This window comes from Merops nubicus, unplaced genomic scaffold, assembly GCF_000691845.1.
Source record: "Merops nubicus isolate BGI_N331 unplaced genomic scaffold, ASM69184v1 scaffold19522, whole genome shotgun sequence".
In the NCBI taxonomy this organism is placed as follows: Eukaryota; Metazoa; Chordata; class Aves; order Coraciiformes; family Meropidae; genus Merops; species Merops nubicus.
The window spans coordinates 130-11,451 of NW_008593060.1; the positions used below are offsets into that span (position 1 = coordinate 130).

The 11,322-nt window shown below is 37.1% G+C and overlaps 1 protein-coding gene across 1 annotated transcript in view; it reads left to right on the plus strand.

Annotated features, from left to right (window-relative positions):
- Nucleotides 1-371: 371 nt before the first annotated feature.
- The window catches only part of TAF1B (TATA box binding protein (TBP)-associated factor, RNA polymerase I, B, 63kDa), a gene marked incomplete at its 5' end in the record, with an annotated part of 49,499 nt that continues 38,548 nt past the window's right edge, over nucleotides 372-11,322 (plus strand). Inside the window, 6 exons of the mRNA XM_008935363.1 lie at nucleotides 372-470; nucleotides 952-1,039; nucleotides 2,529-2,626; nucleotides 2,907-3,002; nucleotides 3,600-3,732; nucleotides 7,512-7,668. Of these exons, the coding sequence (XP_008933611.1) occupies nucleotides 372-470; nucleotides 952-1,039; nucleotides 2,529-2,626; nucleotides 2,907-3,002; nucleotides 3,600-3,732; nucleotides 7,512-7,668 (671 nt within the window). The remainder of the gene's footprint in view (nucleotides 471-951; nucleotides 1,040-2,528; nucleotides 2,627-2,906; nucleotides 3,003-3,599; nucleotides 3,733-7,511; nucleotides 7,669-11,322) is intronic.

The following is an 11,322-nucleotide window of genomic DNA, read 5'->3' on the forward strand; positions in this document are numbered from 1 at the left end:
GCTTTCTTCCACTGCGTATGATCTTTCACGGTTCCAGAAACTGATTTTACCTTTAGTCTCCTGCTTCCCGCTTCCATTTCTGATGGGTGTTTTTTTTCAAGCTACCTCATGTGTGCACTGGGTGTGGTTTATTATTCGCCTCGTTCTGACGTTCACATACAGAAAAGCTGATGCTTGTCACATAAAATTATTTTTTCACAGTTATCTATAACTTACAGCAAATGCTATGACTACTTACCAACCAGAGCTAACACAAAGGGCATAAATATTCTCCTCTGAATTATCTCAAAAGCTGTGCAGTAGCCTGGTACTAGTGTCCTTTGTTTTACTTGAACACATGTGAAACTTTTGTTTTGTTTTTTTCCTTTTAGAGAGATTTTAATGAACGCTGTGCTCAGTGTTCAGAAGTTAACTGGGGTCTCACTGATGGAGGCAGATTTTATTGCAGATCTTGTCACAATGTTACTGAGGTAAAAAGCTAAGCTACTGGTCTTGGAAAATGTTTATTTTGATTGCTTCTTGGTTTTATATTAAGGAAATATTAGATTTTTCTCCTTGGCATTAGGAGCTGAAGGTGGTATTGTGATTCTTTCTTTTTCATGCTTTATTTCACACTGTTTAAAACTAATGTCACTTGAAATCACAAAATTTAAAATGAGCCATCTTAAGATGCTGTGTTACTGTAGCTGTAGTGCTGGCCTGCTGTCCCGGTGCTTTAGAAGCATTGCCTGGGTATTGCTGGACTTTAGTAGAGTGCCCGTGTAGGCAAACCCTGATGCATGTCACCTGTACGTCCAGCAGTGTAATTCTTTATTTTAGCAATTTTTGAATGAAAAGTTCAGAATCTTCTGTCTCCCTTTAGTGTCGGAAATTTGAACAAGTTCCTCCATAATGTTTTATGTAAGTCAGGCCTGGCTTTTTTTCTGGCTAAGATATATTCCTGTTTTGCAGAGAACTAGAGAAGTTGTAAACACTGATTTTGTTTCTAATACAAGAATACAGACAATCTCCAAACGTTTAAGAAAGCAGGAACAAAATGGTATGTATGAATTTCTGCCTGTGTTTTGTATGAGTAGGGTTCACCCAGCCCATTATGTCTTTGATGGTGACTAAAAGCAGATACCCAGGAAAGACTGTAAGAATGGGAGCAAAATAGAACCCCTAGATGCTGCCACAACCTTCGGTGGTTACTTTTGATGACTTCTTGAGTCACAGGTGACCTCTGTGAGCCCCGTGGTGGGTTTTGGTTGCTTTTGGATTGAGCAGAGATACATGTTACTTATTGCCACTTTGGTTTGTGGAAGTCAATACTCGCTGAAGATGCTGGCGGTGTGCTTTCAGATGTGGTGATCCCTTTGTTCTTTCCTTGTGATGGCTATCACAAAACCAGAGAAGTTGTGTGTCTTCATGAGATGTGGTGGTGGTGGTCCGGCTCTTAGCACGTCAGTCTGGTTTGCATTGCAGACACTGGGCCCTGTAACCTAGACACAAACCTACATGGAAGAGATTTTTTGTAGTTATAATAGCTAAACCTGTACTGCATCTTTCATCCAGAGTTACTTGTATGCTTTAAATTTGGTGAATCAGAGGAACAGTAGTCATTGCGTATGATGATACGTGCTGTAAGGTTGTTATGGTAGGGCTGCTGCTGGAGCTGTCCATGTCTACTGTGATGGCTGGGCAGATGTTCTCCTGGGGCCACTTTCAGAAAGCAGAAATGCCTTACAGTGCTAAATGAAGCACGGGGTCACCTTTATCTCTGGTATGGTGACCTAGCTTTGTTCTACTGGAGTGGCAGGTATGGGGGGAATGAAAAGGAAGTTGAGAAAAAGAGTGAAAATTTCTAAACCCAGAAGCCTGTAGAAAAGGAGTTATAAGTGTAGGGGGGGGGATGAGAGGGGAAATGTAACGCAGGCTTGAGGGAATAGTGAATAGATTGCAGCAGGCCTGCTCCTTATGAAATTCATGTTCTGCTGAGAGTTGCTAGCAGCTTGGAATATCTGAGAAGGTTTCTTCATTTGCTGTGTATGATTCTATGGGAGACAGTGGTGCAGAACATGGTGATGCTGCTTGTTTTTTGCCTGGCTCACCCCTGTAATGTGTTGTAGTTTTCTATGCTGGAGATGAGAAATAAAGTACTGTATTTCATTTTTTAATGACTGTTTTTCAGTTATTTTAAAAGCAGTCACTTCACAATTCTCCACTTGGTTACAGATGCCACGCTAGAAGTTGTAGTGAAATATATTATTCTTGGGGAACATGGAGAACAGTGCTTGTCTAGTAGCTTTTCTTCTTGATTAAAACAGAATAAATGGAAGCTAATGGAGTATTCATTGTATCTAATCTATGCTCTAGCATCTGAAATTGTTAAGCAGAGAAACATGTCTCTGTCCTAATACCAAAAGAACAGAATAATAAGTGGAAATGAATGTGCATAAGATTAAAAGAACCCCAAAGCCTAACAAACAAACAAAGAGTACAAACAGCAGCAACAACAACAAAAACATACCTTTTTTTTTTTAACTTAGATGGAAGCTGTGAATGGTATGTTTGTGAAGGCTTTCAGCTTGTACTCAAGAAACAAGCTGAAGCTTTAGAAGCATTAGGAGTATGTCCACAAATGAAGGTATGTACATGTCAGTGTGAGCTGTACATGCTCCCTGTGTGTGTGTGTTACAGGAGGTGTTCTTTTAAGAGATTGTAATTTTAGAAGTTAATTAAAAAACTCCCTATTTAAAAGCATTAAGTGTATGAAAACAAATTTAATTTCTCCAGTAATTTTAAAACACAGTTTATAAATCCCAGTTAGATATTTGGATTTCTGAGTTAGAAATTATTTTCTGTTCTTTCACTAATTAATGATCTTGTAAACTTTATACTAATCACTAGCCATTTGTATTTATCAGGATGAAGTTCTGTGCAATTTTTGGAGGTGTTACCTTCAGAAGAGCAAACAGGCATATTGTAAGAGACCAGCTGGGGAAATTGTTAAAACATTATCAGTAAGTGAAAAGCTCAAATCTCGTGAGAAATTCGGTATCTTTTAAAAAGAAGTGGACAGAAACCTTCATTGTTGAAACTACATATCTAGTTTGTATTAATGCTGATATGAAGGATGTCTTGTAACAGGGTTCCACATGTCCGTTTTGTTGTCTTTTTTTTTTTTTTCCTATTTCAAGAGACACGTACTTATCTGAGTATAGAAAACTGCATATTTGAAAGTATGTCTTTGTCTCAGTGTAGATGGTCAGTACATAGAGCAAAATTACAATATAAAATGCATCATCAGCTACCATCCTTTCCTGCCTACTTACTTCATCGAACTTTGAATCTCTGTATTGCCAACTTTCTGGTCATTGTAGCAGATTAGAATATAATGTAATCACTGGAAGTCTTTTATCTTGAGGAATCCTTTAAAATACTTTTTTTTGCTGGGTTCTTTACAAACTGGTGACTCATAGAGAAAGTAAAAGCATGAACAATTTGGGTTTAAATTTAATTTACTGTTGCTTTTTGCATCTGTCATGATCTATTTGGTTTCCTTGGTTGGAAACAGTAACTAACAGCAGCTTTTACAATGTCTCATTCACAAAACCCAGGCTTGTGATAGCAGCACTGATGGGGACAGTGAACCAGAGAGACCCAGCCTTCTCCACTTGTTGTCTGGCTCTGAAAGCGAGGGGGATCTACAGACTGATTGCAGCTTTGCCTCATCAACTAGCAGGGTCTCAGGTAGTAGCAAGCAACTGAACTATCTGGAAACCAGTTTCATTTGTTTGTAAAAAATATAAATAAATATCAAGTGTATTCATGTGCAATGGATCAAAGGAACTCATTGGAAAGCATAAAGTTCTCAGTCCTGTTTGCATGAGAGTACAGAACTTTCCCCCCCCAAACCTTACCAAGGAGATGAAAGTTGAACAGGACCTGGTAATACACTGGGAAATGCAGGAGAAAGTTCTGTTTTATAAAGAGTCTTATGCTCTGTGCGTAAAGTAACTTATGCACTCCATGCATCCTGTTTGGAGTGGGGAAAAAATTGCTGTTGCATCTGCAAAGCTAGATGTTCACAAACGCAGCAGCTTTAAAGAGGAAGCACTTGTTTCTCTAATAGCAGAGCTGTCAGTCGTGACTGATGTTAAAAAAACATGAGTTTTGGGGAGAATGGTGAGGTGGTTTGTGGTTTTTTAGTTATTTTTTTCCCACTATCCCACAGTTATATTTAGCTTTCTAATTTTCCTTATAGCATTTTTTGTGCTTCTGTATCTTTTGTCTTCGCATTCTTTTTATGACTTTATAACCCCTTCTGTCAAAAATCTTGTAGTTTCTTCTTTCTGTTCACAGTATTTACTATATCAACTTGGAAGTATTTGCAGAATGCTAAACATTTTAATTAAAATGCTATAGAAAATTTGAGTGTTATAGAAAATGTGGAGTGGGATGTATGATATAGGAAATAGATTTCATGCTTCTGCTTGTGCTTTAAACTTCTGGTGTTTTGTTTTTTTATTTTCTTTTTAATTCACTGCTTGCCTTTCCTTGTCTGTTTCAGTGTTTCTATTTCCTCTGTTATGTATGATCCTCTTCCAGTCTTTATATTTGTTCTTCTAGGATATTGCCCATCTACCTTCAGAAGAATACAATCTTCTCTTTCATGTTTTTCTCTTTATTTCATAACGTCCAGAAATGCTAATAGAATGAGAAACTTGATCTGCAGCAATTAAAATAAATTAAGAAAATTTTAAAACTCCAAACAGAATTAGAGAGGAGGGGAAAAGGTGTAAAAATGGTGACAAATTTTTGTGAATATGAGAGTACCAACAATTGAGCCTGCAGGAGAGAACACTTTGGGGAGACATTATTGTAGCCTTTCAGTATCTGAAGGGGGCCTACAAGAAAGCGGGGCAGGGGGGGACTTTTTACAAGGGCTTGTAGTGATAGGATAAGGGGTAATGGCTTCAAACTGAAGGAGAGTAGATGTAGATTAGGTAGAAGTTCTTCACTATGAGGGTGGTGAGACACTGGAACAGGTTGCCCAGAGAACTTGTGGATGCTCATCCCTGGAGGTGTTCAAGACCAGGCTGGATGGGGCCTTGTGCAACCTGGTCTGGTGGGAGGTGTCCCTGCCCATGGCAAGGAAGCTGGAACTAGATGAGCTTTAAGGTCCCTTCCAACCCAAACTGTTCTATGATTCTGTGATATCTTTCATCCTTATATATTAAAGTGACAAAATTTTCAGGTAAAGAGTCGCTGTATGTTTGTAGGTGTAGCAGATCTTAGGTGTTATAAAAATATGTTATATGAAAAGGAAAGAATTGAGTAAAAATTTCTAGTACGTTCTCTATTTCTAAGTATTCCATTGACATTTCTTTCCTTTTTCAATGTCTGGAGAAACTTTCTTCCTTGGTACTTGTGCCTTTTATAGTTAGATTTCTTAGAATTTTAGAACAGCTAGATGGTCTTAAGACAGACCATAATTTAATGTATTCTTCATCTGTTGTTTCAGAGATTGAATTCAGTTTTAACTAGTCATGGCAATTTCACTAAAAGCACTTGAAATGAACTAAGAGTTCAGCGAAATGAACTAAGAGTTCAGAGACACTAGAAGTAAATTTTGGTGAAATCAAACATAGAAATTGTTTTGTATATTTTAATTTAACACAAGTATACTAAATGTATTCCAGTCCATTGTAATTTTTTTGTCAAGATTCATAGGTTTCTTCTTCTGTGCTGTTTTTACCAAGCTGTTATTGCTACAGACTGGAAACCTCAACACCCTTTTTTCCTAAGAGGCTTGTCCAACCAGCAAGCATTTTTCTTGTTATTTTTGTGTAGGGTTAATAGTAGATTCCAATGAGTATAGCACTGCGATGTTGCTAGAGAAGCCTATTAAACTCTTAAATTATTAGATGTGGGTAACTGTCTGTTGTCATGCCTTGCATAAGCTGGAAGAAATAAAAGGAAATTGTGTGCTATTATTAAGGCCACAAATATAATGAGGATTATTTTAAATTGAATGTGAAGTTAATAATGGAGCTTCAGTTGTGAAGCTGCATTTAAGCACAAGTACCCATGTAAAAGGTGAAACTGTTGACTAAAAGGATTAACTGATGTTCCTGCTTTTATTCTCTGATGCACCTATATGTTGATAGACCTCATAGGGTGCTCACACCTAGACCTTGTCTTACTCAGTACGAGGTGTATGCTTGAGCCGGTGCTTTTAACCCGTTGCTGTGTCCGTAGTGCTCCTGGCCGCTGTTTTAAGAGCCGGTAGGTGGCATCACAGACCAGTTCTGGCTCAGGAACACAGTATTTGCAGCGTCTTCGTGCTGCGTGTCGGGGGTGCTGGACCGCCACCACTGACCACTGTCCCCTTCCGTGCTCGCCTGCCACCTGCCAGCACCACCCCGGAGCTACCAAGCTCTCTGAAGTTTTACACAGTTTTCTGCAGGCTGCTGGCCATGGCCCAGCAGCTCCCAGCTGGGAGCTGTGGATACAGCCCTCGCTGGTCCTGTCTGAACAGGTGAACAGTCTGTGGGGAACCACAGTGAGAAAATCTCTACAGAATTGATATTTTGTGCTGATGTGCTTTAAATGCATTTTCATTCGTCCTGGCTGGGTCATGACGTAGGGAAGAGAGGCTTTTCTTTTTTTTTTCCCTTCCATGAACTGCCAGGTTTCACTGCTGAAAAGGTTACTAACTCATAAATCACTCTGCTAAATTAATTTTTTCACTGCTGCTTGTCTTCGTTTTTAGTGATTCATCTCAGTAAAGAAGTAGGGGGCTTTGGTTGTTTGTTGTGGTTTGTTTTTTTGGTTTTTTTTTTAATTCTCTTTACCATTCTCTACATTTTTGTTCTAAGGGTGTTTCTTTTTCTTTGAATTTAGATTTTTTTTCTTTAATAATAGCTAGGTTTCCGCAGCTGGATGCACACCTTTACCTCAGGAAAATTTCTGCAGTGTAAATAATTTTCTTGTTAAACTCCGGACTGTGCTGAAGTTTAAAACTCTGTGTTTTAATCCCCAATTCTGAGGCACTGATTTAAGTGCATCAAATTTTCCGTTGTTTCCCCACTGTTTCCTTATCTCCCAAATGGAAATTATTTCCATCTCATAAGCACTGTTAGTTATATGTTGTGTAGGAGTGAATGTCCTTCTAGAACTCCCAAGTTTAAGTGTAGCTCCCAACAAAAAGTCTGTTTTGATGGGTAACAGGGAGTTTTGTCTCTTCATATGATCCAGTGTCTTAGTCAAGTGAAGAGGCAGTTTATGAAACAGGTTGTCATCTTGTATCACAGTAGATTAATAAGTTAGCGTTAAGCTGTTTAGTAGAATGCCAAGTTCTAAACACCAGTAGAACAAACCACTCAAACTAGTGATTTCAAAATTTTACTAGCTGCAGAGCAAGGGTCCTTGTGTTTTCCTTTAGCTTGTTTTCTGTATGCCATGGATTGTGTGTATATCATATCAGTTACTGTTTTTTTCTTTCCTGTTTTTAACGTCAACCCAAGGAAGTACTTCTGTGTGCTCTGGGTCAGTAGATGGTAGTGTGTACTTCATGAAGAACAAAAAGGATAAACTGAGGATGACGATGCCAATGACCCTCTCATTTTGTTACATGGCATTACTCTGGTTGAGAGAACCCATGACGTTATCTGACCTCTTAAGGTATGAATGGTCTCTAATGAAATATTTGTTGCTTTTATAAATAATTAAAAAAAAAAAAATAGATCTGTATTATTGCTTTCTTACTCATTTGCTCAGTAATGGTTAGAAGTTCTCTATATTTAGTTGCCTCTTTTTTGACATAACAATTCGTGCAGCTACTTTTGGACAGTGTTCTCTGTTGATTGTAGTAAATCTCAAAGACCTGTAAGAGAGAAGGTTTTGGAGCTAAAGAAGCTTTTTATCCTTCTTCAGAATTTCTTAAGACTCGGTGGAGGTGTGTACGGTCACGCTTTTGCTATATTTGCTGTTGTCAGCATGCCAGAATTAAATGAGTAAACATTCTCCAGGACTTACATCAGTGTTATCATACAAACAATACCAGCAGTATGTAGTGATCTGGAAGGTAGCTCAGTAGCCTCACGCAGTGGAGTTGGGCACAGAAATTAGTGTAGGAAGTTCTTTTTCTGTCTTCATAGCTTCATATTGGTAATTATCAGAGGTCAGAATAACACAGCTTTTAATATAGTAGATATGGAATGTTCTAATAGTAAGGTTTAATGCTAAATGGAGACTAACTACTGCTGACAACACCATTCCCTTCTCCCATCTACAGCAAGGCTGTGAACACATCCCTTATCTACTTAAGAAATGAAAAAGAATTAATCAACATTTCTTGTTAACAATAAATATTTTAAATCAGGGTCAAATAGTTTAAATTCAGGAATTAGATTTTCCTTGGAAGAAAAATAAAAAACTGATACTCCTTTTTAACAAGTGTTGAAATATTGGGTATTTCTAAAAAGATGGTAAAAAAATGTTACTTTGCCAAAATTTGAGGGGTCGAAAGATTCAGGTAACTGTATGTTGGCAAATCAAATTGAAAACTTAGACCAAGTAATGGAAAAACTGGTTAAGATTCAGTTGTTACAGTAGATTTCTGTTCTTTAGTTTTTATTTTTCGAATACATAACCTGAGAACTAAAAGGCAAGGCATGAGTCTGTCATCTCCCACACTGAAAGTGTACAAAGCTCTTTTCTAGCTGTGTACAGGCTTTCCAAGAAGGATGGATGTTGAGGGGCGCTCCTTTGCAAGTACTTTTAAAAACGGGAATGTTTATATGTCTCAAAATACAGTAATTAATACTAGCTAATTTATTTCTATGTAAAACAATGTTTAACCCTTTGATTTAAATTTAGGAGGTGGCTATTGCTTTCATTGACCAGAATTGCACAAACTATTGCATATTTGCATAACTGGATATGATGTTGCTTAGGAAAAAAAAAAAGCTTGTAAAAATGTTCAGCAAAATGCCACAGCATTCAGAATTCAGATTAGCATCCCACAATAGCAAATTAATTATTGAGTGCATTAAGAAATAATAGAATTCAAAAGTAGTTTTCAGTAGTAAAATTTGTTACTGATTAGTCTTGCTAAGGAGATTTTGTAGGACTCAGAACTACTGTAGTGTACTCTGTATTTTTTTTCAATTATTTGAAAATATATAAATCCTGTCTGATAATGTTTGTATATGGCAAAAAATCCAAGTGATAAATTACAGTTACTGGGGTGGAGTAAATGGTTCACAGTAAAGAATTATTACTTAGTCCAATTCTGTTTGGAGAGAAAAATGGATAATTAAATATCTGTTCTTTGATTATTGTATCTTGGAAACTGTCTGTGGAAAGCCTGTGGAGTGACGGGGCAAATACACCCTCACAAGTTCCTGTCTTAGTGAGATGGGGTGGTTTGAGAAAAAAATCAACAACCAAAGAACAATAAAAAATCTGTCAAAGCCAACTGTTAAGAGGAAAGGTAGATTGTGCTGTTTGCATATTAATGGTATATGGTTATATTTGGCACTTCAGAAAGTTGGGGACTGCAGAAAAGATCCAGGAAAATTACTTGGAACCTGGAGAACGTCCTCTGTACTGAGATCCCTAAGACATGAGCACATTTGCTTGAAAAGATTTAGAGAAAATGTGAAAATAGTAAAAAATGCTGGAAAAGGAGGGAGAAAAAAAATAAATCAAGTATCAAATATACTGTAGAAAGGCATAATCAGAAACTAATACTTGGAAATTGAATTAAGATTATTTGAATGAGAAGATATTGTTTAATTAAACATATTTTATGGGCCTACCACTTTTAAAAGTGGGTAAATCAGAATGATTCAGAGACTTTAAATGCACTGAACATATGAACTGAATTAAATGCAGAAAGTGATGTTTGAAAGAATGTAATTTGGTTTGCAAAGTTTTACCATGATACGATACTTATATAAGATCGTAATCACATTATCATGCTTCCCTCCCTACCCTTAAGGTCTTTGCCTTTCACAAGCTTGATGGAGAAGGAGAAAGAATTTTAGATTCCATGAATGACCATAAAATATTTGTTTTCTAACCTCTGAATATTTAAGTTTTAAAAAAATCAGACAATGTTCAGATTTTTGCATGCATTAAGATACACAGATCAAAATAGCAACAGACCAGAGATGAAAATTATGCAGAGAAATCATTAAGCATTACCTTTTAAATCGTTATAGGCAAATAGTTTTATTTAAACCAGCTGAATTACAGTTGTACTTAAAGTTCTGCCTTGTTTGTTCATCAGTTTGGTTTTCTGCCTACCCTGAAGTCAGCTGACTACCGCCCCTCCCTTGTGGTACATGCTTAGGCACTATGGTAGGGCAATCTGCCAGCTTTTGAAGGATTTGCAACACCAAAAATATACTCCTCCTTGCTACTTGACACACTTAGCTGAAAGACACTACAATTACCTCTTCTCACAGGGAGATTTTCATTTAAAAATAACATTTTTACCAGCCTTCTACTCAAGTGTATATAACACATTAAATTGTCTTGCATTGCGAGTAGTCTCGCAATACTCTATATGCTATATATTATTTATTTAAATGATGAATAAAATTATTGGCTTGTGGAAAAAGTTTCAAGATGCTAGACTTTGAGATTGTGAGAACTAATGCCTTTCAAATCAGGTTACCTAGCTGTGCCGGCAAGACCAAACTTGTAATCAGTTTGTGGCATTACTGTGTGGCTTTAACAGATGCATCATTTCCTTGTAGCATGCAGAAGACCTAGGATTTCTTTCATTCTTGGACCTTACTGATGCATGCTGCTGCTGTAATTAAAAACACATGGATTGTGTGCTGTATCTGCCAATCAAGTTTTCACACACCTCACTGATATAACAAAGTCTTAAAAGTGTTCTCACCGTCTGTCTGTTAAATGAAAGGTTTGGAAGAACAGCAGACAGAAGAAACTGTTCTGAATTGCTACTCCAAATCTGGGCTTTTGGAGTAAGTGTTAAATACCTGAATCATCAGCACATTATATTTTTAACAGGGCATTTATGCTGTTTCATGTATTTTTAGAATATAAAAACAAGTCTTAACCTGAGAGAGAAGAGCATTCTTTTGTGTGGAGATAGTAATTTCAAGCTAGGAAGGATGTCATTATTTTGTAAACAGTCACAATGCTTTGACTTAGTGCAGATAAGTTAGTGAAAACTTTTTAAAAAAGAAACATTTTGATGGACATTGTTTGTCTCTTGCAGTGTAAGGATGTGGTTCCAGCATCAGTTTAGGCTGATCTGAGTTTGTGTTGCTGTGGTGTTGCATAAGCATTCCGTCT